At 32.8% G+C, this 27,980-nt stretch overlaps 2 protein-coding genes across 2 annotated transcripts in view; one reads left to right on the plus strand and one right to left on the minus strand.

Moving 5' to 3' along the window:
• Positions 1-22,844, plus strand: part of LOC139484946 (WD repeat-containing protein 17-like) — a 58,010-nt gene extending 35,166 nt beyond the window's left edge. The window contains exons 16-27 of the mRNA XM_071269008.1: positions 234-389; positions 1,085-1,149; positions 2,201-2,428; positions 5,211-5,310; positions 6,218-6,354; positions 6,596-6,707; positions 7,376-7,517; positions 10,906-11,002; positions 11,460-11,561; positions 11,874-11,978; positions 13,473-13,662; positions 20,285-22,844. Of these exons, the coding sequence (XP_071125109.1) occupies positions 234-389; positions 1,085-1,149; positions 2,201-2,428; positions 5,211-5,310; positions 6,218-6,354; positions 6,596-6,707; positions 7,376-7,517; positions 10,906-11,002; positions 11,460-11,561; positions 11,874-11,978; positions 13,473-13,662; positions 20,285-20,404 (1,554 nt within the window). The 3' untranslated portion in view covers positions 20,405-22,844. The remainder of the gene's footprint in view (positions 1-233; positions 390-1,084; positions 1,150-2,200; positions 2,429-5,210; positions 5,311-6,217; positions 6,355-6,595; positions 6,708-7,375; positions 7,518-10,905; positions 11,003-11,459; positions 11,562-11,873; positions 11,979-13,472; positions 13,663-20,284) is intronic.
• On the minus strand, positions 16,657-18,389 carry LOC139486919 (complement C1q-like protein 3). Its single transcript, XM_071271969.1, has 3 exons — positions 18,230-18,389; positions 17,532-17,606; positions 16,657-17,076 (listed from the first exon to the last, which is right to left on the minus strand). The coding sequence occupies exons 1-3, from the start codon at positions 18,309-18,311 to the stop codon at positions 16,676-16,678; spliced, it is 558 nt and encodes a 185-aa protein (XP_071128070.1). The 5' UTR covers positions 18,312-18,389; the 3' UTR covers positions 16,657-16,675.
• Positions 22,845-27,980: the final 5,136 nt, after the last annotated feature.

A 27,980-nucleotide genomic window follows, 5' to 3' on the forward strand; every position in this document is an offset into this window, starting at 1 on the left:
TTAATTAAATGGTGCTATACTTCTGGTTTTATTCCTACAAACAGCCACACCACTATTAAAGTATGTAATTGCTGTGTTCTAATGACCATAAGAAGTAAGAAAATAAAAGATAAATCAAAATATGTATATGAAAGGATTAATTTAACATTTGCAAATGCATAAATGGATATTCTTCACAATATTCTGGAAATTTGGTTTTGTAGATTATTTTATTTTCTTTTTCCTTATTTTAGTCAGAAGCTCAGACCTTAGAAATGGCCAAAATGTCAAAGTTTGGAGGTGGTATTGGTGCACCCACAAGGGAGGAACATTTAAAAGAGTCTGCTAAGATGCATATGCAATTAGGAAACATACAAAGATATTGTGAAGTTCTTGTAGAACTAGGACAGGTATTAAAAACTTACATAAGATTTGAGACATTATTTAAGAGTAAAATGGTTACTTTCCTATTGTGTTTTTATCACTTTCATGCTTTTAAGAACATAGACTTAAAAACACGGGTTTTGCTCATTGTTGAAGGCTGTAAGATGACCTATAGTTGTTAACTTCTATGATATTTGGTCTGGGTAAAGTTGTCATTGGCAATTATAGTCCGCATCTTCTTATATTTTTTAAAAGTCAGACAAGACAAAGTCGGAATAGGACCAAATCACAAGTTGAAAAGGAGCAAACATTCTAATGTTGATTGATAGACACTAGAATTTATATTATGATGTATAATAAACTTATTTATTTGTAATATTGAGAGATTATATAGGAAGAATAGTATTCAGTAAATTTAACTATCGTTACTTCACAGTTGGAATTGGTGAAAATTGGATCAATCATTCTTTTGAAAAAGAAGTAAACATGTTCCTCATGATTTAATTGATATTTCTGAGGACTTATACATGAATTGGGATAGATATTTCATAAATTAATATCCAGTTTAATTATCTCCCTTTCAATTAACAAATACATGCTTTTTAGTCAAAAATGAAAAAATCACAATAATAAATGCACACAATAATTTCTGAATTAACAGTAACAAAAGCATGCAAAATATTGAGTTAATTCTGCCAATGAATGTTTAATTCTTTTCCAGTGGGAGAAGGCTTTAGCTGTATCACCAGGTGTTTCATTGGAGTATTGGAAATCGTTAACTAAAAGGTATGTATACAATATGTACACAAATATTCAAATATAGCTTACATATGTTATTCATGACGGCATTTTAAACCAAATTCAATCTGAAAAAAAAAATCATAAAATTCTGATTGAAACAGGATACAAGATTGGTAAAATACACCTTATCACTATTTGTCCGCCATTACTGGATATCACACAGATTCCCGTAAAATTTTGACGTCATAAAACAAATTATCTGACGCCACTATGGAAAAGTGATTGTTGTTTGCGTCAAAAGTTCAAGCGGCCGGGTCAGCCGGGATTAGCGATACGGTGTATTATATAAAGAACCAACAGTTGGTTTTAAATAATTATAGTATAATTAATCGCCGTATTTGAATATCAAAAATAAGACAACGCGTGACCGAACGACGCATGGATTAAACGAGTGCGCAGCACGAGTTTAATCCATAGCGGGGTTCGGTCACAAGTTGTCTTATTTTTGATATTCAAATACGTCGATTAGTTATTCTTTTTATTACATTGGCAAATGGCTTTTTTGTTATGAAATTAATGTAGAATATGTAAGGAACTATATCTTTTTCCTACGCATTGACAATTTGTTTTGATCCGACGTTATCGACGTCTTGACAACACCTATTGTTGTATGACGTCAGAGAGTGAAATAACCACGTTTATTTCACATGTGAAATTATCGGTTTTTATTTAACTGGGAAATCAATGTAATTCATTGCAACCAATGTAATACTATAGTATAAAAGCAAAAATGAAAGTATTAAATTAGATAAATCAAAGTACTGAAGTACTGAACATTGGATTTACCATATGTTATGTTGAGTGATGAATAAATGACAAGCATTAATATAAAACCTGCCAGACAGATTCATGTATACATGTACACACAACAATTATTCAATACACATGATACACATATGCATGATATGACATGTTCATCCTCAATATAACACTGGTATGACCTCTCAAGGTCACATCAGATGTAAAAAGTATTGTCATGTCAGCTATTTCATAATTTAACAACATCCAACATTTCCCTTTTTCTCCTCATATAAAGGTATGCATTAAGGTTGATCAAAGATGAAAGTGATGAAGTTGTACCATTTGGTGTTGCTGTTGGTGATACTGAACTCTTAATCAGTAATTTCACCACTAGAGGGCAGTTGTTTGAGGCAGTATTGACAGCCCAGGTTGCATGTGAAGGAACATTTATACCTCAGCAGAATTCCTCCTCCTCACCAGGGATACCTAATGGTACTGATTTACCTACTAAACAGGAAGAGAAGTAAGTTTAGGCAAATTTTTATGCCCCACCTACAATAGTAGAGGGGCATTATTTTTCTGGTCTGTGCGTCCTTTCGTTCATTCATCCTTCCGTCTGTCTATCCTTTCCGTCCGTCTGTCCTTCCGTCCGTTCGTCCTGCTGGTCAAAGTAGTTTTTGATGAAGTTGAAGTCCAATCAACTTGAAACTCAGTACACATGTGCCCTATGATATGATCTTTCTAATTTTAATGCCAAATTAGTGTTTTGACCCCAATTTCACAGTCCACTAAACACAGAAAATGACAGTGCAAATTTTAGGTTAAAGATTTTGGTCAAGGTAGTTTTTGATGAAGTTGAAGTCCAAACTTGAAACTTACTATACATGTTCCCTGTGATATGATCTTTCTAATTTAAATGCCACATTAGAGTTTTTACCCCAGTGTTACGGTCCACTAAACACAGAAAATGATAGTGCGAGTGGGGCATCCATGTACTATGGACACATTCTTGTTAAAATTTAAGTTTAGAACTATTTTTTTAATTAGAAATTTGGGTTTTAGTTACAACATGTTTATATTATAAAACTCTAGCTGGGGTCAACTTATAAGCATCAAATAATAATTTTTAGCTACATATTTACTAAACTTAGGTTGACAATCACATTGGTTAGAGAAACATTTCCTTTGTTCTTTAAATTTAAAGTTAATTGCATCACTAATAGGGATTTAATGCATTGTGGATTGATACAGGTACATGTATAAATATTCTATAAAAAAATTAAAACAACAGTTTTTAGATTTAATGTGTCTAAAGCACTTTTCTGAATTTCCTTCATCAGGAATGCTCAGAGCCTAATATTTGACAGTGTTCTCCCCAGGATTTTTGGATAGCACCAGGGTAACGCATGACGAAATTAATTTTACAATATTTTGTGTCACGTTGCGTCGCTTATTTTTTTCTTGTTAGTTTTTGTCATTACCTTTTTGCCTTTGTTTTGTTAACTGTGGTACTGTGTTGTATGGACTTTGGGTCAGAAAATTATTGGTAGAAAAAATAAATCAATAAACAGTTTGTATACTTTAATATCTTTGAAGAATAAATAAAAGAAAGCACAATTAGTCTTTAAACTAAAGTCACTTCTTATATTTTGATCAAGCCATTTTGTCCTGATACTTGTAGTGACACTACACATTCCCCATGTTAGATTTCACCATAACAATTAACTTTGAACAAAATTAAATTTTGATACAGAACCTTCAGTAGATTAAAAACTATTTTCCATAGTTTTAGACCTGATTCTTTTAAACAACAACAAATTATTTTTATAGTTAATACTTTGTTCCAGACATGAGGAGTACTTATATAAATATATCTATCCACTTTATCATATTTAGCTATAGCCCTGCTTTCAATTATATCATAATTTTGGCAGTAGGCTTGTCAGCCCTGGCACAGTCATTTCAAAAATCTAGTTGAAAAATCTACTAATTTAATATAATATGTCTGTGCATCAATAAAAGTATGATTCTCAAAAATAATTTTCAAAACATTTTTGTTGGTATGTTCTAAGAAAGTTTTTATCCTTAATGTAACATTCTAATATAATTTTGCATTCAATTTGTAATTTATTTTTATTTTCAATGAGAAATTATATTTGAGGAGCATTTATTTGTGATAAGCAAAATCAGGGGAAGTAACTCCACAATTAATTTCCAACAGGCAAATTATTTTGACTCAAGACTGGCTTAATACAGTTCATTAACAAATGTCTGCTTGTCCCTCACAAGTCTGTTATTAAAATTATGATCTCTTAATTAATTAAAACACAAAAGAATCATGTACTTCGATTAAATCCAATCATCAAGGTTAACCTCAAAAGGTAAATCGATCACGTGGTGTAAACAATCTACCTGTCAGATCTGGATTAAACTGGTTAGAACTGGTCAGTTTTCATGTAAAATTTTAAACCTCACGGAAAGTTGAACAAGTCGTCTCAAACTTTACCGATTTACGATTTTTTTACCAAAAACTTTAGCACCACGGAGAAAAATTATACATCGCGGCAAGAACGATACCACCGCGGTAGAAAATTATACATCGCGGGACCGTGGTCCTTTAAGGGCCTGGGGAGAACACTGATTTGAAAGCCAATGATGTATAAAGTCAGATGAAATAAACAGTTGAATAGCTTTATGACCCAAAAGAACCTAAAAATAATAGCCAAATACATCTAAGGTCAACTTTGCCTGTTGAAGTTGAAACCTCGATTTTTTAATAATTTATATAATTATAAACATACAATTTGTTAAGGTTCTGAGTACCAAAGTACTGACTACTGAGCTGATGAAATCCTCGGGACTAAAAGTCTACCAGCATGCAGTGGTATCATTCCAGTGATGCAAAAAAAAAGAACTTTTAAAAAAAATAATTTGTGTCTGAAAATGGAATAACACAATACTGTGGATTCATTTATTTTTGTGGGTACCAATTTTCGTGGACAGAGGGAAACTTGCATATTCATGGATATTTAAATTCGTGGTTTTGACAAAATTCACATGCATTCCTTTAGAAAATATGCATTTCGTTGAACATTTAAATTCGTTGTTTCCATGTACTCACGAAATCCACGAAAATTGGTATCCAACGAATATTAATGAATACACAGTAACTGTCTTTTGTTTTGGTAAATGTGGTTTAACGATTTTTATCAGTGCATATAAGTTTTTCAAGAGTCAATAAAAACAGCATATTCAACTCATCAAAACTCAGTAAATAAATATTATTTGTTATATCACTTATGCAGGTTATTAAGGAGCTGTGTACAAAGACTAGCTGACTGGTATTTCTATAATGGATCTCCTATATTATCTGCATGCTGTTATCTGTCTAAAGATGATGTTCAGGTAAAATATTTCTTATTACCTGTCTGATGTAGCATTTTTCACATTGTATTTGCAATATAATTACACCTTATATAAGAATGCAGGATTTTGATTGGTTAGTAGCCAGTGTATTTTTCGCATATTCTAACCTTTTTTCCAATGTCAAACAAATTTGCATGTTTGTCGCCCCTGCCGATGATTTTGCCACAAAATTCCCCTCTCTGTCGTGGTATTTGCCATTTTTGAATATTCCTTTTTTACCCTCACAGCCTCCTTCTGCCAAAATAAACCTTTCTCACTATTTCTGATGGAATAACAATGACGTTTACACATAGATACCATGTCGTTACAAAAAGACAGCAATAAGGAGTATAAGTACATGTATAATGCCTGCAGTACTACGATTTCTCTTCACCTGTCAAAATTGCTTTTCAGTATAATTAAACAGATATATCATGTTATGAAGGGGTATTTGCGAAAAATACCAGTCTTGGACTAAATTTCCCTCGCCAAGCGTCCTTGGAAATTTTACAGTCCCTCGACTGGTGTTTTTTGCAAATACCCCTCCATAACATGATATATCGGTTCAGTAATGTTATTTTTATGTGTCTGTTACTTAATCAAATCTGGAAATTTATAGAAAAAACAATTAAAAGCTTAAAAAAATTCAAAATAGACAAGATGTAGAAAGAGACTGGTGCACTAACTACTTGGCTAGATAGTACTTTTAATGTAAAAGTATTTTGAAACTGTTAATGTTATAATTTTTGACTAGATATTTTACCTATTTTCATGAACATAGCAATCAACAGAGTACTTATCAAATGATATTACATTTCTTTAAATAGGAAAAGGACAAATATTTACCAAATTATATCTGTTTAGAGCATTAAATTAAAAAACAATCAAAATATTTCATTAATTCTAGGGTGCAATTGGAATACTCATTAGAGGTCATGAGCTTGAACTTGCAGTTGCTATGGGGACAGTTTTAGGAAATGTTTCAGAGCAGACATATTTAGCAATAGAATATTTATCAAGAAGATGTGAACATCATAGCAAATGGTGAGAAAAAAGTATTGTTAAGAAAATTGATATTTAGATTAGACAGGCAAATTATACCTCTAGAATATCAAATAAATTGTTTAGCTCACCTCTTTACCTCCTTTGATAGTTACAAGATATTTTAGGGATTTTTTTCTATTACATCTCATACCAACCCTAGATATTCATAGAAGTACAGAACTTACTTTAAGTTGATTGAATATGAAATTTGAATGTGACTTTTTATCTTATTTTACTTCAGGGAACTGGCTATAGATTTGTTAAAACTAATACCTGACAACAGTTTACTATTGGCTAAATGTTGTTCACGATGTTCTGCAAGTAAAGATGAGATTAACAGCCTTCATAAGAGGGTATGTATTATTTATAGAATAATTGCATAATGCAACAGATTATTTTGTTTTTTTAAAGGTGTTCTCAAATCAGTTTGTTAAAATTAGAAGATGGTGATGGAAAAAAAAAGAGAAAGTTTGAATGAACTTTTGTGTTTTACTTTTTTTAGACACTAGAACACTTTTTTAGGCATCACTGTGTAACTGCTATATAGCTACTACATTAAGCTTTAATTTAGTATTGTATCATGAGATTATTGTTTCGGCACATATTGATTTACCCGAGTGGAAATTCAGTTCTGTTTGCACCCGTCTCTTGCAGCCAATTAAGTAGCATTTCAGGCAATTCAGTAATTTATTGATTTGTTCAGGTAAATTATTACTGAGCAATCTGACAATAGATTTTACAGATCTTTGGGTCTTGATTGATGTTACTGAACAGTTCTGAATTTATCTACAGTAAATAAGTCGACTGAAAGATCAAACATGACATTTTAATTTATTGTTCAGTCTTTTAAGACCTGTTCAGATCAAAATGATGTTTCAGTTTGAATTAGATTTACTAGTGTTTTAACACTTAGCAAACAACAGATAGTCAATCAATCAGATTGTGAGTTGAATTGCTAAACAGAACCTGCTTCAATTGTTTTAATGTGATAATGTTATTTTATTTCTATTTTATGTTACAGGCTGGCCTTCCTTCTACAGAAGATTGTTTAACAGAAGCTGAGAAGCTAAAAAATGTTATAAATTGTTTTGAATGTGCCAAGTATTATTTATTATCTCCTAGTCCTGAAATTGGTTTAAATATTGGTCTTCAAGATGTTAAAAGTAAGTTTTGAATTATTGAAATCTTCTAAAAATTTTGAAGGGGGATTGAATTCATTCTGACTAAATTATAGTTTCTCCAATACTTTTTCAATTTCAATGTAAATTGTCTGTTAGGCTTCGTTATTAAAAACAAATTATGTTCATAAAGTGTAGTACACTACGTCCAGTTAAAAGTATTATAGCGGATTCCATTGAGTGTGTAGCCAAAGGTAATATCTTTGGTTAGCTTGCTTGTTAGCTGAACCGTGAAGTCATTGTTAGGCTAGGTAAACTAGTCCCTACCTTAAGAATAGACTAGTCCAACAGAAAACCAATCTGTCTGTTGGACTATGCTACTTCGAAAGGTGGGTAATATACCTGACCTAATAATGACTTCAAGGTTCAGCTAACAAGCAAGCTAACCAAATATATTACCTTTGGCTACACACTCAATGGAATCCGCTGTAATTAAGTCAGGTGAATTTATGTCTGATGAATGTTATACTTGCTGTTGATTTAAAATCAACAAATTTTTGTAGGTCAGACAACAACTTTTATTGACATGAAATTTTCCTATTAAAGGTTGTGGTTTTCTTCTGCACTCCAACTTCCTCCACCAATAAAAGCTGGCCGCCACAAAATAGCCCAAAAGTGGAGCCTAAAAGATGTTTTAGGCCTAAAAAAAATAATGTTGTGTTTCCGATCACCCCCTTGAAATTTTGAAGGGACGGTAGGTAGGATTTTTTTTTTTTTTTTTTAATATATAAAACTCAATTTCCAGTTACCAGACAAAAGTTTGGGATTTAATAGAAAGAGATTGATTACCCACTTTAAAAATCTCCCTGAGATAACTTTTAGCTTACCCCTTTTAAAATCCCCCTGAAATAACTTTTAGTTTACCCCCTTTTAAAATACCCCTGAAAAAAAAACTAAGTCCAAACCTAAAAAAAATTTGGGCAGCACTTCCCCTAGGAAATTAGCTTTTTAAACCCAATTCCCCTATTTCAGGACCAAAAGTTTGGGATTGTCAGAGAAAGAAATTGAGAAGATGTGGGGCAGATTCATTTATAGGAACATGAACCAAACATCATCCCAAACCTACAGATAGACAAATATATTATATACACTGTACCTGGCAGGACACTTTCTTTTGGCAAAGCATCTGTGGCTTTTCATCAGAATGTCTAAAGCATTGATTGGCTGACCAGTTTCAGATGGATTAATATCAGGTTCATTTTGAAGAAGGGTCTGGCATGAAAATTTAATAAATTTAATTCCAAAAGATTGCATTGTTCCAACAGTTGTGTTATTGTCATCAATCTCGGTCCAGTCATTTTTGCCGGTGGCCGAGCACAAAATTTGCGTTGTGTATTTTTTTTCATCGATGTTAGACATTGGATGAATTTCATTGCTAATGTCAAAAAAGGTGTTACTTTCTGTAAAATTTAGAAATATTTTTTTCTCCGCGAAATGGTCACACTTTCCGCGTTGAACATTGAATAGGACGCATTGTGTTGCCATGTTCAAACACTAACAAACGAAAATAACTACTGTGCATGCTCCCGCATATATAATTAGCCAAGAAGATTCCACTTTCCAGTACATTCTAAAAATAAGCCTCTAGTTTAAAATTAGCGTTGTTTTCTTTTGGGGCGATAAAAAGATCGAGGGACTTAGAATTTTTTATTTTCTTTTAGAAAAAACGGTCAGTAGGTATACAAATTATTTTTTTTCCCACATCAGCTTAAAAAACTTTTGAGTCGGGGGGTCTGAAGGACGGTTGGTCGGGTGACCGGAAACACAACATTTTTTTTTTTAGGCCTTAAAGGGGCACTAGCTGTCAAATTCATGTTCACCGATTTTAATCAAATTCTCATATTTGATTTTTATGCCCCACCTACGATAGAAGAGGGGCATTATGTTTTCTGGTCTGTGCGTCCATTTGTCCGTCTGTCTGTCTGTCTGTCTGTTCGTTCGTCCGTCTGTTCGTTCGTTCATCCGTCTGTTCGTCCGTCTGTCCCGCTTCAGGTTAAAGTTTTTGGTCAAGGTAGTTTTTGATGAAGTTGAAGTCCAATCAACTTGAAACTTGGTACACATGTTCCTTATGATATGATCTTTCTAATTTTAAAGCCAAATTAGATTTTTGACCCCAATGTCACGGTCCACTGAACATAGAAAATGAAAGTGCATGTTTCAGGTTAAAGTTTTTGGTCCAGGTAGTTTTTGATGAAGTTGAAGTCCAATCAACTTGAAACTTAGTACACATGTTCCCTATGATATTATCTTTCTAATTTTAATGCCTAATTATATTTTTTATCCATTTTCATGGTCCATTGAACATGGAAAATGATAGTGCGAGTGGGGCATCTGTGTACTTTGGACACATTCTTGTTAACTATGTAAAACATTTATCCATGCTATTAAAAGTCTAAAATAAACAGTTAAAAGGGCACGAGCATGAAAAAATGTAGCTTCGTTTCGTGAGTTAATCAATCCAGACGCCATCTAATTAAATATCGATTTTTCATCAAAAGTCATCCGATGACCATATAAACGATGTTAACATAAATATAGATATAAATAGATTAAGCAGACTTGTGCTGTTATATTTTTCTATGTCTATTTAATTTCATATTTTAGATGAAAAATAAATGTTTATCATCGTTTTTACCTGTATATAAATAATTGTTTGTGGATCAAATCAGTCAATCAAATGAATTACCTTTGTTTCACTTTCAATGTTGACATTCTTTTTCTTTAAATAACTTTACACGTACAATTCACGTGTTATTCATCTCAAGCTAAGGGGTAAAATTAAGCACATGAATACGGATTCAATGAGGTTGAATTATTCACTTGTAAGTGAATAATTCAAAATAAATGTTTGTAGCTTATTTTGACCAAATTGAACCATACTGGCTGCTAAAAACAAATTATTATTTCACTATTTGCATTTCATTACTGATTGAGCCAAAAAAATAATGTATTAATTTTTTTATATATCTCGTAACAAGTGCCCCTTTAAAACACCAACATTGACATGAAAACTTACATCCTACAAACTTTTCCTTAATTTTCAAATGTTGTATGTTACCATGCTGTACTGTTTATAAATAGAATATACAATAAATAAATACTAATGTTTACAAAGAAGTTTATTCTAGGGTCCTCTTTTAGGTCCACATTTGAACAGTATCAGTTTCTTTAAAAATTGAGTGACTTGGACAAAAAACATAAAAAACATATAAAAAGAGTCAATGTCAAATTGAATGTTGAAGACAAATTATATAATCTAAAATTGTAGGTAAAAACATAATTTTTTCTAGCTAAGTAAATAGAGAGCAAATTTCGAAGCTATATTTGAAAGTGGAACACATTAAAATATAAAGTAATAATTTATGTATTTCAGAAAAATTATCTTCCGGTTACTGGGACATAGATGAAGTATTTTCAGTATTACAGCTGATCTCATGTATTAGGTCAGATAAACTAGAACAAAATAATGAGTAAGTATTTACTGTATTCAAAGAGACTACTGTATGATTTTTTCCTATATAGCACCCACATAGTGTATTGACCTTGAATATCACTCTAAGACAATACTGGCATTTGAAGGTCTTTTGAAATAGTATATATGCTGGGGTTCATGAGACATGGGTTATGAGAAATAATTCAAGTCTATTATTTGCATGATACTTATTGGTAATAAGTTATAAAAATTTGAAGGAAAATCATATGCTCTTTTAGTATCTTTATTATTGGGTACAAGTTGGTGTAAGTACGACTTCTTAAAGGTACAAGTTTGTAAAACTTGGGAATAAATTGTGTACAAGTTGATTGAGTGTGAGTGGCATTGAAAGGTACAAAATGACATGGATTCAAGTAACAAAACAGCCTCATTCAGATTTATGTATTGATTTTTGTATTGTCCTTAATAATTTAAATATAATACTTATGTTGCAGGATGAGATATGAAGTATTATGTTTATGTTCGTATATCGGTGCACTAATGGCCATCAGAAAAGGATATGATCAGATTGTACTGTTTTTGTTGTCTTTGGCAAGGTAAGATTTTAAAGATAGTGCATCATACTGTTTACAGCAATGTGTTTTCAATTTGTATAAAATAAATCAACAAAATAATATGAAAATGTGACAATTAAAAAACAATATTTTAGTAGCTATTTAACAACATCTAAACAGTGTGTGATATTCTAGAATATACTTGTGCTGTATTTTTAATTTTGCAATTAATAATCTCCCTGGTTAATTAGTGGAATGTTACAGGGAACATCAGGGAGAGCTTAGACTCCTGATGGTAATTTTATCAAGCCAGAAATAAAACTGACACTTTTGTTGTAATTTTATCTTTATCAGGACTTTGATGCAGAGACATAACCTCACACTACCTATAACAGACCAGATGATAGAGAAAGAACAGAAAGCATGGAATGTAATACTCAATCATAAAGACGAAAGGAGGTGCGATATCATTTATTTATATCACTAATTTTCATTGTCTAAAGTAAAATACTTTATTTTTATACAACTCAAAAGAAAAGCTTTAATCTGTATTATAGAACTTTAAACTTTATTCTTAGGTTAAACTATTTTTTAATGGAATTTTTGCCTTACTGTTTGTTGGATTGAAATAAAACAAAATAAAATAGATACGCAGATTAAAATATACTTAGAGACGTCAAGAGGAGAAATGACATATATTATTTTTATTTTAAGAATCTGATGTGTAATTCATTTTTATGCCCCACTTACGATAGTAGAGGGGCATTATGTTTTCTGGTCTGTGCCTCCGTCCGTTCGTCTGTGCCTCCATTCGCTTCAGGTTAAAGTTTTTGGTCAAGGTAGTTTTTGAAGAAGTTGAAGTCCAATCAACTTGAAACTTAGTACACATGTTCCCCATGATATGATCTTTCTAATTTTAATGCCAAATTATAGTTTTGACCCCAATTTCATGGTCCACTGAACATAGAAAATGATAGTGCAAAGTTCAGGTTAATGTTTTTGGTCAAGGTAGTTTTTGAAGAAGTTGAAGTCCAATCAACTTGAAACTTAGTACACATGGTCACTATAATATGATCTTTCTAATTTTAATTCCAAATTAAAGTTTTGACCCCAATTCCACGGTCCACTGAACAAAGAAAATGATAGTACGAGTGGGGCATCTGTACTATGGACACATTCTTGTTATTGGTAATGGAACATAGTATGAATTTGATTATCTCCCATTCCCAGTAAGCAGGTGCAAAATTTCAGTCTGTGTGCTATTTTAAGATTTAGAAGATAATTATAATAATTCTAATGCAACAACGTTTGTAACGTTCATTTTGATTGGATAACGTCACTTTCTTACATGGCATCAATTGACAATTGATGCTATGGGACGTACGCGCAAACGCAGATGGCATATGACAGATTTTAAATACATGTTTTTTATGTTGTTTTCTGTCAGTTTCATTAGAATGGACATAACAATATTGTATTTTTAGCTCCGACGGCATCAATTTGGGAATTGATGGTCGCAAATACCTGTTTACTGTCTCCGCTAACGCGTCGCCAGTAAACTTAATTTGCGACCATCAAATCCCCAATTGATGCCGTCCGAGCTTAAAATACAATACAGTTATCTCCTAATTATTATACTTCACGTTAAAATGCCATATTTTGATTGGCTAATACGAGGGTGTTAATTTACTCTATCACATGGCTGAGCGGGTGACAATTTTTTTGAATGATACCCTCTCGTCAAGACCAATCATTGCCATGGTTGACAATGTTTTCTTGGGATAACAATCTGCTCTATCACCCTCTCAGCTATGTGTTATTTATATAATGGCATTTGATATTGTTACATACTAATAATATACATGTGTTTGCATGTACATACAAGGATTTTGATAAGTGTTGATGAAACTGAATAATAAACAAATAAGCATTTGATACCATGTTTTATTTTAGTTTGACATTTGAGATAGATGTAACAAGTTTGAATGTATCACCAGATATCCTGACAGACTTCCAGAATCTGGTAAAGAAAGCTGGTGTGGAGAAAAGTTTAGTAGGAGTTGGACCTGACCTGGTAGCCAGTTCACATCTACCCTCTCACTCTGATGTACACATATCTGTGATAACAGGAACCAGAATAATGGTCAGTTGTAAGGATGTAACGTGAGGGAACCCAAATTACACCTATTTTATCAGTTTTTTCAGGGTTAAGTCTATATCTTAGATACTATAAGCAATAGACCTGCTATATTTGGTGTATGGAACTGGCAGGAGTCATCTTACCTTGACCTCATTTTCATATGGTTCAGTGGTCAAATTATTTTTTGTTGTATTGATTTGTTTTTAGCTGACCTGGCCCGAAGGGCCAAGTGAGCTTTTCTCATCACTTGGCGTCCGGCGTCCGGCGTCGGCGTCGTTAGCTTTTACAAAAATCTTCTCCTCTGAAACTACTGGGCCAAATTGAACCAAACTTGGCCACAATCATCATTGGGGTATATAGTTTAAAAAATGTGTGGCCTAACCCGGCCAACCAACCAAGATGGCCGCCACGGCTTAAAATAGAACATAGGGGTAAAATGCAGTTATTGGCTTATAACTCAAAAACCAAAGCATTTAGAGGGAATCTGACAGGGGTAAAAATGTTGATCAGGTCAAGATCTATCTGCCCTGTTTACATGATCGAAATGGTCAGTTGACTCCTTTAGGAGTTATTGCCCATTATAGTCAATTTTTAACAATTTTTCGTAAATCTAAGTAATCTTTTACAAAAATCTTATCTGAAACTACTGGGCCAAATTAATCCAAACTTGGCCAACGTCATCTTTGGGGTATCTACTTTGAAAAATGTGTCCGATGAACTGGCCATCCAACCAAGATGGCCGCCACGGCTAAAAATAGAACAGGGGTAAAATGTAGATTTTGGCTTATAACTCTGAAATCAAAGCATTTAGAGCAAATCTGACAAGGAGTTAAATTTAATCAAGTCAATATCTATCTGCCCTGAAATGTTTAGATGAATTGGACAACCGGTTGTTGGGTTGCTGCCCCCCAATTGGTAATTTTTAAAGAAATTTTGCCGTTTTTGGTTATTATCTTGAATACTAATATAGATAGAGAGATAAACTGTAAACAGCAATAATGTCCAGCAAAGTAAGATCTACAAATAAGTCAACATGACCTAAATGGTCAATTGACCCCTTAAGGAGTTATTGCCCTTTATAGTCATTTTTTAACAATTTTCATTAATTTGGTAAATTTATGTAAATTTTTACCAAATAATTTTCTCTGTCACTAATGGGCAAAGTTCATTATAGATATAATTGTAAGAAGCAAGAACGTTCAGTAAAGTAAGAACTTCAAACACATCACCATCACCAAAATACAATTTTGTCATGAATCCATTTGTGTCCTTTGTTTAATATGCACATAGACCCAGGTGAGCGACACAGGCTCTTTAGAGCCTCTAGTTTTAATACTGTATGCAACAGGTCTACTATATTTTGTGCGTGATATGATTGTAAGGTGATTATGTCCATTTGGCAGGTGTCATCTGACCTTGATCTTAGTTTCATGGTTCATGGGTAAAGTTTAGTTTTTGTGTTTTGGTCTGTTGTTGTAATACAGTATGCAATAGACAACTAAATTTTGTGTTTAAAAATATTTTACTTTGTATATTTTTTTACCTTGACCTTGACCTCATTTTTACAGTTCATTGCTCAATCTTTAATTAATTTTTTTCGGACTGTTTTTCTTACACAAATAGCAATAGGTCAACTATATTTGGTGTATGGAATGATTTTAAGTTGTATATGTCTGTCAGATAATTATCATTTGATGTTGACCTTATTTTCTTGGATTATGTTTTAAAATTGATGTGATAGTTGTTGTAAAGCTTTATATCAATATAATATCAATGGTTAGTAAAGAAGGTGAGACATTTCAATGTGTGCCATCTTGTTATACAAGGGGGCATTATATGTGCCTTTTAATCATAAAGCAACCCTGCTCCTCCCCCTTTTTATTTGCTCACCTTGCCCAAAAGGGCCAAGTGAATTTTTTCATCACTGAGCGTCTTGCATTATCCATTGTCGTGGTGGTCTGTTAACTTTTAGAAAAATCTTCTCCCCTTAAACTACTGGGCCAAATGAAACCAAACTTGGTCTCAATCATCCTTAGGGTATCTAGTTTTAAAATGTATCCAATGACCCCACGTGCACCCATTGACCAAGATGGTCACCATGGCTAAAAATAGAACATGGGGGTAAAATGCAGTTTGGAGCAAATCTGACATGAAATAGAAATGTTCATCTATCTGCCCTGAAATTATAAGATGCATTAGACAACTCGTTGTTGGGTTGCTGCCAATAGATTCAGTGGTGGATCCAGGGAAGGGTTCTGGGGGATGGTTGGAACCCCCTTTTTATTGGACTATCAATGCATTTGAATGGGGACATATAGTTGACCCCTGTATGAGTTATTGTCCTTTGTAGTAAATTTTGGACAATCGTTTGTAAATTTCCATAATTTTGTACAAAAATCATCTCCTCTGAAACTACTGAGAGAAATTTAACCAAACTTAGCCACAATCATCATTAAAGTATCTAGCTAAAAAATCCTAGATAACCCTGCCTACCAACCAACAGGGCTGACATCACTTAAAGTAGAACTAAGGGGTGTAAAAACATGTTGTTTTTTCTTATTTTTTTGAACCATTATAAATATAGAAAATCCCAAAGGAAAAAAAATGTTTAGAATAATGAGCTAGATACCAATTGTCCAGATACAAGTGAAACTGTTTGACAAATTATTATAGGAGTTGCCCATAAATGTCAAATTTTGCGATATTTTTTTCCATTTTTGCCACTTATCATGTAAACTATATTTAGAGAGAACATTTTTTTTCTGTTATGCCTCATAATGAAAGATAAAAAACACTCTAAATCACAAAAATTATCAGCAAGGCAAGATCTATAAATAAGCCAAAAAAACTAAAGAGACTAAAACATTAATAATACAAGATCAACACAACAGAGATTTTTGTCATGGTCTCTTCATGTCTACAATGTTGGAAAGTGTGCTTTGTTTGATATTCCAAGACCGAGGTGTAAAATAACTTGCAGTTTAGATAAAGACAAAATAATGAAGTAATAATTTATTTATTGTATAAGAAAACCAGAAAAATAAGAATGATAATTTCCATTGACAGTTTCTTTACCCCCTGTTCTATGCTTGATGTAGACTTGATCTCCCTTTTTTAGTTCAACAATCCAGTTATTGTTGCTGGCACTGGCATGATGAACAGTTGACCTACTGGTGAATCCCATCGAGAACATGCTGTTGTTTTTGAACAAATAGTAGTGGATATGGGATGAAGAAGCTCCCATCATGACACACGATATCATGTACACTCCACCTCCGGGTGCTGTAAATTTTCCTGTCTTTGGATTATAGGCTTGACCAATATTTGTTGTCACTTTATCGAACTTTAATACATCATTTCCACCAAAAGTTGTAGTTGCCTTCAGGAAAGCAAAAAATACTGCTCCCTTCCTGTGTACTGAAAATAGTTATAAAACTTGAAATATCTTACTTGTGATGTTTCTTGTTGTTATTTGGTGGCAGATCTTTAATAGTTTCTATTGTTTAACTATTGAAAATTCAAACATTTTTGAACCTTGGAAGATTTAGAGCTTGACTTATGATTTAGACATCTGTCTATTAATGAATGTACCTCTAAATATTATATATTTTGATTATTTGCCTCTTTTTGTCTATGTCTCATTAACGTACACCTCCTTTTAGTCATACTGAATTATTATTGAATCTTCGTATACGTCATTTGGGCATACATTGGATTATTTATTATTTTATTCGTTGGATACAAACAGAGATCGGTAAAACTGTGAAATCAAATATCCACCAATATGCAAGTATTCAGCTATCCACATAAATTGATACCCATGAAAATAAATGAATCCACATTGAAAAATGTAAATATAAAATTGTACTTACCAGTACTTTTACAGGAACATTTATTCATTCCCATCAACATTTTTAACAGATCTTCTGTTATACATGTTGTCTTTCCTAAAACAAATTGTAAAAATCAAAATTAAAATGGGTTATTACTTGTTTTTAATTTCTCTTGAGTATCATATTGGTCTTCAGCCTGGATCACTACTGTAAAACTAAATATTTTCCTGAACGATTTATTTTTTCGCAAGTAGAAAAACTTTGTGAATATATATCATCGTGAATATGTAAAACTTGGATCTTTTCAAATTAAAATACATCAAATCAATTAGAAAATCATGAAATTAAATAGACCCAAAGTGGACTAGAAAGTGTAAAACCTGAATTAAAGTATTGACAACAATTAGTTGGTTTACAGTATAATACTTTCATATTGGTAACTGATGTGAAAAAGATATGTTTATATAAAGTCAATTGACCACTTTCGAGTTCATCTGTCTTCCTAATGACAGCAGTGCTGATTGCCAAATATGAGAATTTAATTTGCCGAGTAATTCATGCAATATAGAATTTTAGTTTTCCAACCACTAATTCAACATGGGAATGGAAGTTACTATGCCCCTAAACGCATGAATGATGTTCACTAAAACCAAAGTTATTGAAGAAAATGTATCGAACTCGAAAGTTGTCTATTGAGCCATACAGTTACTTAATAATAAAGTTTTCCAAAACCTTACCTTGCACAGCATCACATTGACCAGCCTCTACATGATAACAACTCCATAATACAGTTACAGACAAAATTACATATGACAACATATTGGCTGGATAAAGTCTCCTTCACAGTTTGATAATTATTTTTGTCAGTGATGTAGAATCTTGTTATGTTAGAATACTAAACACATATTTTTAAATTCTCTTGTTAAGTGTGTTGCATGTTGATGAAACAAAATCCTGTCATTAAAATGAAAATTGATACATTGAATAACATGTTACATGAAATATCTTGAAAGTTTATATCTTGACTGAATGGTTTATCAACAACCAATTTAAGGATTTGGCTGCTCTTGTTTTAGACTTTATGTCAGATATCCAAAATCCGCTAAAGGTTTTGGTCGAGGTACTTTTTAAGAAGTTACAGTCCAATCAACTTGAAACTTACTACAAATGCTACCTATGACATGATCTTTCCAATTATAATGCCAAATTATAGTTTTTACCCCAATTTCAGTCCACTGAACATAGAAAATGACAGTGTGAGTGGGCCTGCCATGACTGTGTACTATGAACAGATTCTTGTTAACAAATTGCCTTTCTGACAATAAAAGAGTTGGTCCTTACCTCATTTCTATGATTATTAGTAATTGGCATAGATGAGGAGCACAGAGTTATTTCAGTAACAAAGAACTTTAATGAGAATGGCGTTCTATTTTTAGCCATGACCGCCATGTTTGTTGATTGCTCAAAACTTCAGATACAATTTATAAACTAAATACCATAAGGAACAATTGGTTAAAGTTTGAAGGTATTTGGCCCAGTAGTTTCAGAGGAGAAGATTTAAAAAAAATTGTATTCAAAGTTTTGAGCCATCGACCAACATGGCAGTCACAGCCAAAAATAGAACATAGGGGTCAAATGCAGTTTTTGGCTTATATCTCAAAAACTAAAGCTATTAGAGCAAATCTGACTTGAGGTAAAATTGTTCAATTGGTCAATTTCTATCAGCCATGAAATTTTCAGATGAATCGAACAACCCATTGTTGGATTTCTGGCACTAAATTGGTAGTTTTAAGGAAATTTTGCAGTTTTTTGTTATTATTTTGAATATTATTATAGATAGATATAAACTGTAAACAGCAAAGTAAGATCTACAAAAAAGTTAATATGACCAAAATTGTCACAATTTGTTCATCAAGTTTGCTAACATTTAAAAATCTTCTCCTCTAAAACTACTGGGACAAATACCTTCAAACTATAAATAAATGTTCCCTAGGGTATCTAGTTAATAAATTGTATATGAAGTTTTCAATCAACGACAAACATGGCTAAAATATAACATAGGGGTCAAATGCAGTTATTGGCTTATATCTCAAAAACTAAAGCTTTTAGAGCAGATCTGTCAATTGAAATTGTTCAATATGTCAAAATCTAGCAGCCCGGAAATTTTCAGAAGAATCGAACAACCCATTGTTGGGTTGCTGCCACTGAATTGGTAGTTTTAACGAAATTTTGCCGTTTTTATTTGTTATTATTTTGAATATCATTATAGATAGATATAAACTGTAAACAGCATAGTAAGATATACCAATTTTACCTCCGGGTGCGGGAATTTCTCGCTACATTGAAGACCTTCTGCTGTTGTTTTTTCTATGGTCGGGTTGGTGTCTCTTTGACACTTTCCCCATTTCCATTCTCAATATTAATTTTATCAATATGACCAAAATTGTCAATTGACCCCTTAATGAGTTATTTCCCTTTAAAGACAATTATACACAATTTGTTCATCAAGTGTGCTAACATTTAAAAATCTTCTCCTCTGAAATACAGGTGAGCAATTCAGGCTCTTGAGAGTCGCTTGTTTTCATTAAAGACTTCATGACCAATTCTGTAAATTATGTTGAGTCTCCTTAGTGTCTTCATAATTGACATTTTGAGCAATCAGAATGGTCAAAACATTCTCATAATGCAACAACATTACTGAATTGTTGCATTTTACATTTCATATTATACTCAACTGTCTACACAAAAATGTTCATTAATCTCAGTATAAATTCTTCACTTGATTTTTGCAGGGTTTGGCGTACTTCTTGGAAGATGGCAAATCAGCAGTATCTCCCAACGAAGCATTGATGTGGGCTAAAGTCAACCCTTTCTCACCTACTGGGTCTGGACTGAGAATTAATCCATTCTGATTCTACTGGACTGAGAATTAACCCGTTCTGATTTTACTGGACTTAAGATTAACCCATTCTGATTCTACTGGACTGAGAATTAATCCATTCTGATTCTACTGGACTGAGGATTAACCCGTTCTGATTTTACTGGACTTAAGATTAACCCATTCTGATTTTACTGGACTTAAGATTAACCCATTCTGATTCTACTGGACTTAGGATTAACCCATTCTGATTCTACTGGACTGAGGATTAACCCATTCTGATTCTACTGGACTGTGGATTAACCCATTCTGATTCTACTGGACTGTGGATTAACCCATTCTGATTCTACTGGACTGAGGATTGACCCATTCTTATTCTACAAGTCAGGGCTAGAATAAGCAATTAGTATTAGACAAGTGCTAAATTATGTCATTAAAAAAAATTAAATCAATTATATTTATTTATATATGTCATTATTGTTAATCTAGTCTTTTTGTCATATAAGATTAATCATATAAGATCTCTCTATTAAATTGAGATGATATATCACAGTGTAATTGTTTATAACAAATTTATTGAAATATAATGATGCTATAGTAGAAAGCATAATATTTTCAAGCTATGCATTTTGATTAAGATTTATTTTGCATGTTTTAACAATTATTGGATAAAGTAACATATTTCTGTGATTGAGGGTAAATTAATTTCTCATATTGCTTTAATTTATTTTAAATGGACCACAAAGACAAATTTCACTCAGAATTATTATAAATGCTTAAATCTTCAAACTTTTAATCCAACCAGGAAAAATGTAATGTTTAGTACATTAATCAATTATCAATTAATTCAATTTATTAACGCTTGCCGTAATTAATCATCAATAACTACATGATAATTTTTTTGCCCTACCTACGATAGTAGAGGGGCATTATGTTTTCTGGTCTGTTTGTCTGTCCGTCCGTTCATTTGTCCGTTCGTCCGTCTGTCTTTCCTGCTTCATGTTAAAGTTTTTGGTTGAGGTAGTTTTTGATGAAGTTGAAGTCCAATCAACTTGAAATTTAGTGCTATGATTGCTCCCTATGATATTGTCTGTTTAATTTTAATGCTAAATTGGAGTTTTAACCCCATTTTCATGGACCACTGAACATAGAAAATGTCATTATGATAATGCTGATGGGGCATCTAGGGACACATTCTTGTTTTGTTCTTCCTAAAACTATACAGTTGTTGTGCCATTGTGTTTAATTTAAATAGTTTAAAGTTTGTACATAGTATGTACATGTAACAGTTTACATTCCATAAATATTTAAAATGTTATATGCAACAGATTATTTATTTTATGAGTAGTTTTTCATATTTTGTAGTTGTTAGATGTTATATCATTGTTAAGTTTTTGAAATAACAAATCCGTCCAAACTTTTTTAACACTGTATGTTTTTGAATTTTTGCCCTTGCTTAACTATGTTTAAAAGCACAAGAATACTTGTTTAAATTGTTGCTTTTACCAAGTTATATATATTATATTCCTATCCAACATATAAGTTTATATTGTATATGTTCAATTGTTATTCAGTTAATCAAGGCGTTCACAAAATTTGACCTTCATATTAATTTATAATCCAATACTCCACATTTTAGTGCTATTTTATGCATTATGACATTTATTTTCTGCCTGAAATTAGAGAGGGCTTTAGCAAGGATTATTATACCATAATGCATTTTTAAAAAGGTTTTCAGACAGAAACCTAGTTATTGATTTTGGGTTGAATGTGTGGGTGAGCTCAACCAATTTCTGGATATAATATATACCATTTGGTCAATGATGTCACATATTATAATGTTGTTACTGGTCACAAAATTAGATGATAAAGTTTGATATTGACAATTTTTATATTTGAGCTTCAGCAATCCCTAATTGATTGGAAAATATCATTTATTTCAAGTCAATTACTTACAGTAGGTTGAGTTATGGTCCTTTACTGCTATAACAATGACGCTGAAAAAAGTAATAAAACCCGCTTTGTTGTCATTTTGGCAGCCTCTTGTTATACTGTAGTACATGTATATTGATATTACTGCAATACCACACATCATTTCTGTTTTACATTCCAGAGGTCTCAAACATTACAAAGTTTGAAGATACATTTAATATTTTTACCTCTTTATTATCATGTTTATGTAACTTGTGTTAATTTTCACCTACATTTCAGTAGGCTATTATGTGTGATTTGTTTTGTTTTAGCTACAATCTTAAAGAAACAATACAAGTAGATAGTTAAGGGTATACAGTTGCAAGTTTAAAATACACAAAATATATTAATTAATTTGCATATTTTCTTATCTTTAGGATTATAGTTGAAATTTTTGTTTGTCTTTGCTTCCATGGAAAAGGTAGTGGAAAGGATTTAGAAGTATGTTAACACATTTGTAGTTATTTGCACAATTTTTAAAACATTAAACAAACATTCCTTCATTATGCCTTGTATTTTATATTAACCTTCTCTATAATCTAGCCAAACTACATGATAAATATACAAGTAGATATAAGAATATGTGTGGTATGAGTGCCAATGAGACAAGTCTCCATCCAAGTCACAATTTGTAAAGGTAAACCTTTAAAATGTCAAAGTATGGTCTTCAACACAAAGCATTGGCTCACACCGAATAGCAAGCTATAAAGGGCCTCAAAATGACTAGTGTAAAACCATTCAAAGAGGAAAAACAACTGTTTAAACTTTATAAAAAAAGGAGAAACGAGAAACACTTATGAACCACATCAACAAACAACAACCACTGAACTTAGGACAGGTGCAAACAAATCCAACCTTCACCCTTACCTGAAACAATAGTGTAACATCACAACAGAAGACACACTATACAATATCAGAAATGACAGACAAATTAAAGTATTTTTTTTACGTTTGTTGTATTTTTTTTGTTATTATGACAGATGGGAAATGAGAGGCTGGTATGGGATGGAAAAAAGGGTAAAAAAATCCCATTAAGCCACTTTAAGCCATAGCAGACACATTAAACCAACAGTTCTACTTGAGGACTACAAATGTTAATGGTACACTTTTTAATTTAATCCTTGAAATACTCCCTCATTTAATTTGACTTTTCTTAATAGATTTTACCTTGAGCAGGTTAGCAGATTTTTTAAACGCTGCTTCCATTTCTGTTCTATACACTGACAGCCATTAAAACAATGACCTAAAAAGCTGATAGCAATATCAGACATGTTAGGATACTGTCAGATATCATTTCTGTCAGAGGTGTATCATTTTAAATTGCACAAATGTTACCTATTCTTAGTATTCAGAAAAGAGGGGCTAAAGATACCAGAGGGACAGGCAAACTCATAGATCGAAAATAAACTGACAATGCCATGGCTAAAAAAGAAAAAGACAGGTTGGAGGCTGATTGGTTTAAGTAGTTTATCTACTGAATCACTGGCAGTAGCTTTACAACACCAATGTTTTGAGTTCGAACTCTGCACACAACATTTGTGTTCTTCAACTCCAATTTTAATTGACTAGGATTGCAAGTACTTCTGCTGAATGTAGGGGGTTCTCTTTAGGCATTCCAGTTTCCTTCATCAATAGAAACTGGCCACCAAGGTATATAGTGCTAAAAGTAATGTTTAACCTAACAATCAATCAATCATTAGTGTTCAACTTTGGTTAATAGTTGTCTCATTGGCAATCATACCACATCTAAGGTCAGCCAAACAAAAATTGGACCAATGGTGTTGGAGGCTAAAATCAGAAAAGGACAAAAGTTCACACAGACTTCTACCTGAAGATAAAAGAGTACACAATGGTTTTTATGCTGCTGGAAAATTGTTTTAAGGTCAGAGACAAAAAATGTGACCCTTTAGACAAAAGCCTAGGTCCCATAAACATAATGCATCAATGGCTAACCTAGACACAACCATCTTGTCATTCCTGCATAATATCATGTACAGTGCTTTAATAAGTAAATACAAATAATATAGTCTTTCATTTGAGCCGTGTTGGATAGAAATCGACCTAATGCAAATAAAAATCAACACATTCAGTCAGGGGTACTTCTTGTCCAAGTAATCTTTATTTACTTGAAGAAGTAAATATAATATACTTATACAAGTTAATTATAATGTTTGAATAATCTCCCTTAATTTTCATAAAAATTTACTTGTATTATAAAGTATTTATTTGTTACAATCCCACAAAAATTATTAAGTTTTGAGATGTAAGAATATGCCTTTAACAATTTTTCTCAGGTTAGCTCATAATTTTGAGTTCAATGTTTCATCTCATTAATTCAACAAAGAAACTGATTGCGCAAAGATCTCAAGTATTTGCCTAAGGCCTTCAAAAATTGCACCTTGGGGGTTTGTAAATGAGCAGTGTTCTGAAGATAACAGACATGAGATTTTCATTGTCCATGAAATTACACTAAAATGATTAGTAAAGACACCTACAAAGGACAGACAATTAAAAATTCTATAAGAGCAAAGAAGTCTTCAGAAATCATGAAAAGAAGATGGGACTTTTTTACTTGTATAAGTAAAAAAATCTGAATGTCTAAGCCTCAAAGGGACATAACTAAGCCAAAATAAAAATGTTTACCTAATACAAGTAAATAAAATACATTTGTATAAGTATCTTACAAATTTACTTAAGTAAGTATATTAATATTTACTTCTTCAAGTTAATAAAAATTACTTGTACAAAAAAAAAGTAAAATCACAAGAATACTGAACTCAGAGGAAAATCAACTCGGAAAGTCCACAATCACATGGCAAAATCAAATAACAAAACGCATCAAAAACGAATGGACAAGAACTGTCATATTCCTGACTTGATACAGGCATTTTCAAATGTAGAAAATGGTGGATTGAACCTGGTTTTAAAGCTAGCTAAACCTCTCACTTGTATGACAGTCGCATCAAATTCGATTATATTGACAACCATGTGTGAACAAAACAAACAAAAACAATAGGCAAAAATGTCACAAATAGGGGTAAATACAAGTACAAGTAGTACCCCTGACTGACATTTGTCAAACTATTGGGGGTTAAAATCAAAGTGCTGGATAGCACCTGTGGAAAGTTTGCAACTGTAGATTGTAATATTTCAAATAGATAGTGTGTAGATTGCATGGTTACCTTTTTTTCCTACTTAAAAAAGAAAAAACTTTATCAAGAAATAATTGTAACAGGATGCTGCTACGAAGTCTCCCAAACAAAGCTCTCAAAATTAGTCATTCCCACGGGTCGCCTGACATTAAGCAAAGTCCAATACAAATTGGTCCGGTCTAGTAAAGTGATATTCATGATTTGGGGGTGGGGATCTAGACAGTTTACAAGTTCTCAAACAGGCAGGAGGTAGGGTAAGAGTGGCCCTAGGGGACTAGCCTTTTATTTCATCTGATTTGTTTTATTATTCCGTACAAGAATATATGTTGTTTCAGTGTGGGGATTTCAACAGTTTTCAAGTTTTCGAAAAGGGGGTGGATCTTGACTGTTTACAAGTTCTCAAAACAGGATGGGGTGGGGTTACACGGAGGGACTTAATTATATTTCACTTTATTCGTTTTATTGTCCAATACAAGAATATTTATGATTAAGGGTTGGGGATCTCAACCGTTTACAAGTTCTCAAACATGAGGGGTTGGGGATGATTCAGAGGTACTCCCACTATATTTCATTGGTTTTGTTTTGTTGCCCCATAAAATAGAATATATATGGTTTAGGGGTGATCATCTCGACCGTATAAGTTTTCCAAAAAAAGTTGGTTGGGTCACCCCTGTGGACTTCTTCTATATTTCATTTTGATTTATTTTATTTTCTCATACAAAAATATATATGGTTTGAAGGTGTGGATCTCAGCCGTTTACAAGTTCTCAAACAACAAGGGGATGGGAGTGACCCCTAGGGACTCGCCTTCTTTTGAATTTGATTTGTTTTATTGTCCAGTACAAGAATATATATGGTTAAGGGGAGGGGATCTTGACCATTTCCAAGTTGTCAAACAACAGGGGGTGGGGCTGACCCAAAGGGACTCCCACTTTATTTCATTGAATTTGTTTTGTTGCCCTATACAAAAATAGATATGGTTTAGGGGTGGGGATCTCGACCGTTTACAAGTTCTCAGACATGAGGGGGTGGGGCTGACCCAAAGGGACTCCCACTTTATTTCATTTGATTTGTTTTGTTGCCCTATACAAAAATATATATGGTTTAGGGGTGGGGATCTCAACCGTTTACAAGTTCTCAGACATGAGGGGGTGGGGCTGACCCAAAGGGACTCCCACTTTATTTCATTGAATTTGTTTTGTTGCCCTATACAAAAATAGATATGGTTTAGGGGTGGGGATCTCGACCGTTTACAAGTTCTCAGACATGAGGGGGTGGGGCTGACCCAAAGGGACTCCCACTTTATTTCATTTGATTTGTTTTGTTGCCCTATACAAAAATATATATGGTTTAGGGGTGGGGATCTCAACCGTTTACAAGTTCTCAGACATGAGGGGGTGGGGCTGACCCAAAGGGACACCCACTTTATTTCATTTGATTTGTTTTGTTGCCCTATACAAAAATATTTATGGTTTAGGGGTGGGGATCTCGACCGTTTACAAGTTCTCAGACATGAGGGGGTGGGGCTGACCCAAAGGGACTCCCACTTTATTTCATTGAATTTGTTTTGTTGCCCTATACAAAAATATATATGGTTTAGGGGTGGGGATCTAGACAGTTTCTAAGTTCCCAGACATGAGGGGTTGGGGCTGACCCAAAGGGACACCCACTTTATTTCATTTGATTTGTTTTGTTGCCACATACAAAAATACATATGGTTTATGGGTGGTGTGACTGACCCCTCTGGAGTTCCTCTATATTTCATTTGATTTATTTCATTGTCCCATACCATTATATATATGGTATATTGGTTGAAGTCTCAACTGTTAATAAGTTCTCAAAAAACCAGGGGGTGAGAGTGACCCCAGGGGACTCGCCTTTTATTTCATCTGATTTGTTTTATTGTAACATATAAAGAACATATAATGTTTAGGAGTGGGGATCTGACTGTTTTTAAGTATTCAAACATGAGGGGTTAGGTGGGGTGACACCATGGACTCAACCTAAATTTAATTAATTTGATTTGTTTTATGGTCCTGTGATCATTACTGAAAACCATGTGTGTCTGTCACTTACTGTTTTCTTCAAGTTTATAATTTATTATTGTTATTGAAAATTAAAAAAAAAATCCCTTAGGGTTCTTTAATTAATTCCTCCCTTCTGTTGGCCCCTCAAAATACAACTAAATAGACCCCAAGGAGAAAAATAATAAGAAATGAGCAAAAACTTTGTTTAGGAGTCTTAATAGCAATTAGTATAATTACGATTTTTGTTATAGTCCGATTTCTTATGCCGAATATGTAAAAGGCCGAGTTTATTATAGTCCGAGTTTGTTGTGGGCCGAGATCAGATGAGATACCATGATACTTCCGATACTCTCGGGCTTTTACATATTGAATAGAAATTTGTAAAAATCGTAGTATAAAGCGACGAAAAAATTAATGTTCATTCATGAAATATTTTAAACACGCTATTAATTTTCTCTTC

Source organism: Mytilus edulis, chromosome 8, assembly GCF_963676685.1.
Source record: "Mytilus edulis chromosome 8, xbMytEdul2.2, whole genome shotgun sequence".
In the NCBI taxonomy this organism is placed as follows: Eukaryota; Metazoa; Mollusca; class Bivalvia; order Mytilida; family Mytilidae; genus Mytilus; species Mytilus edulis.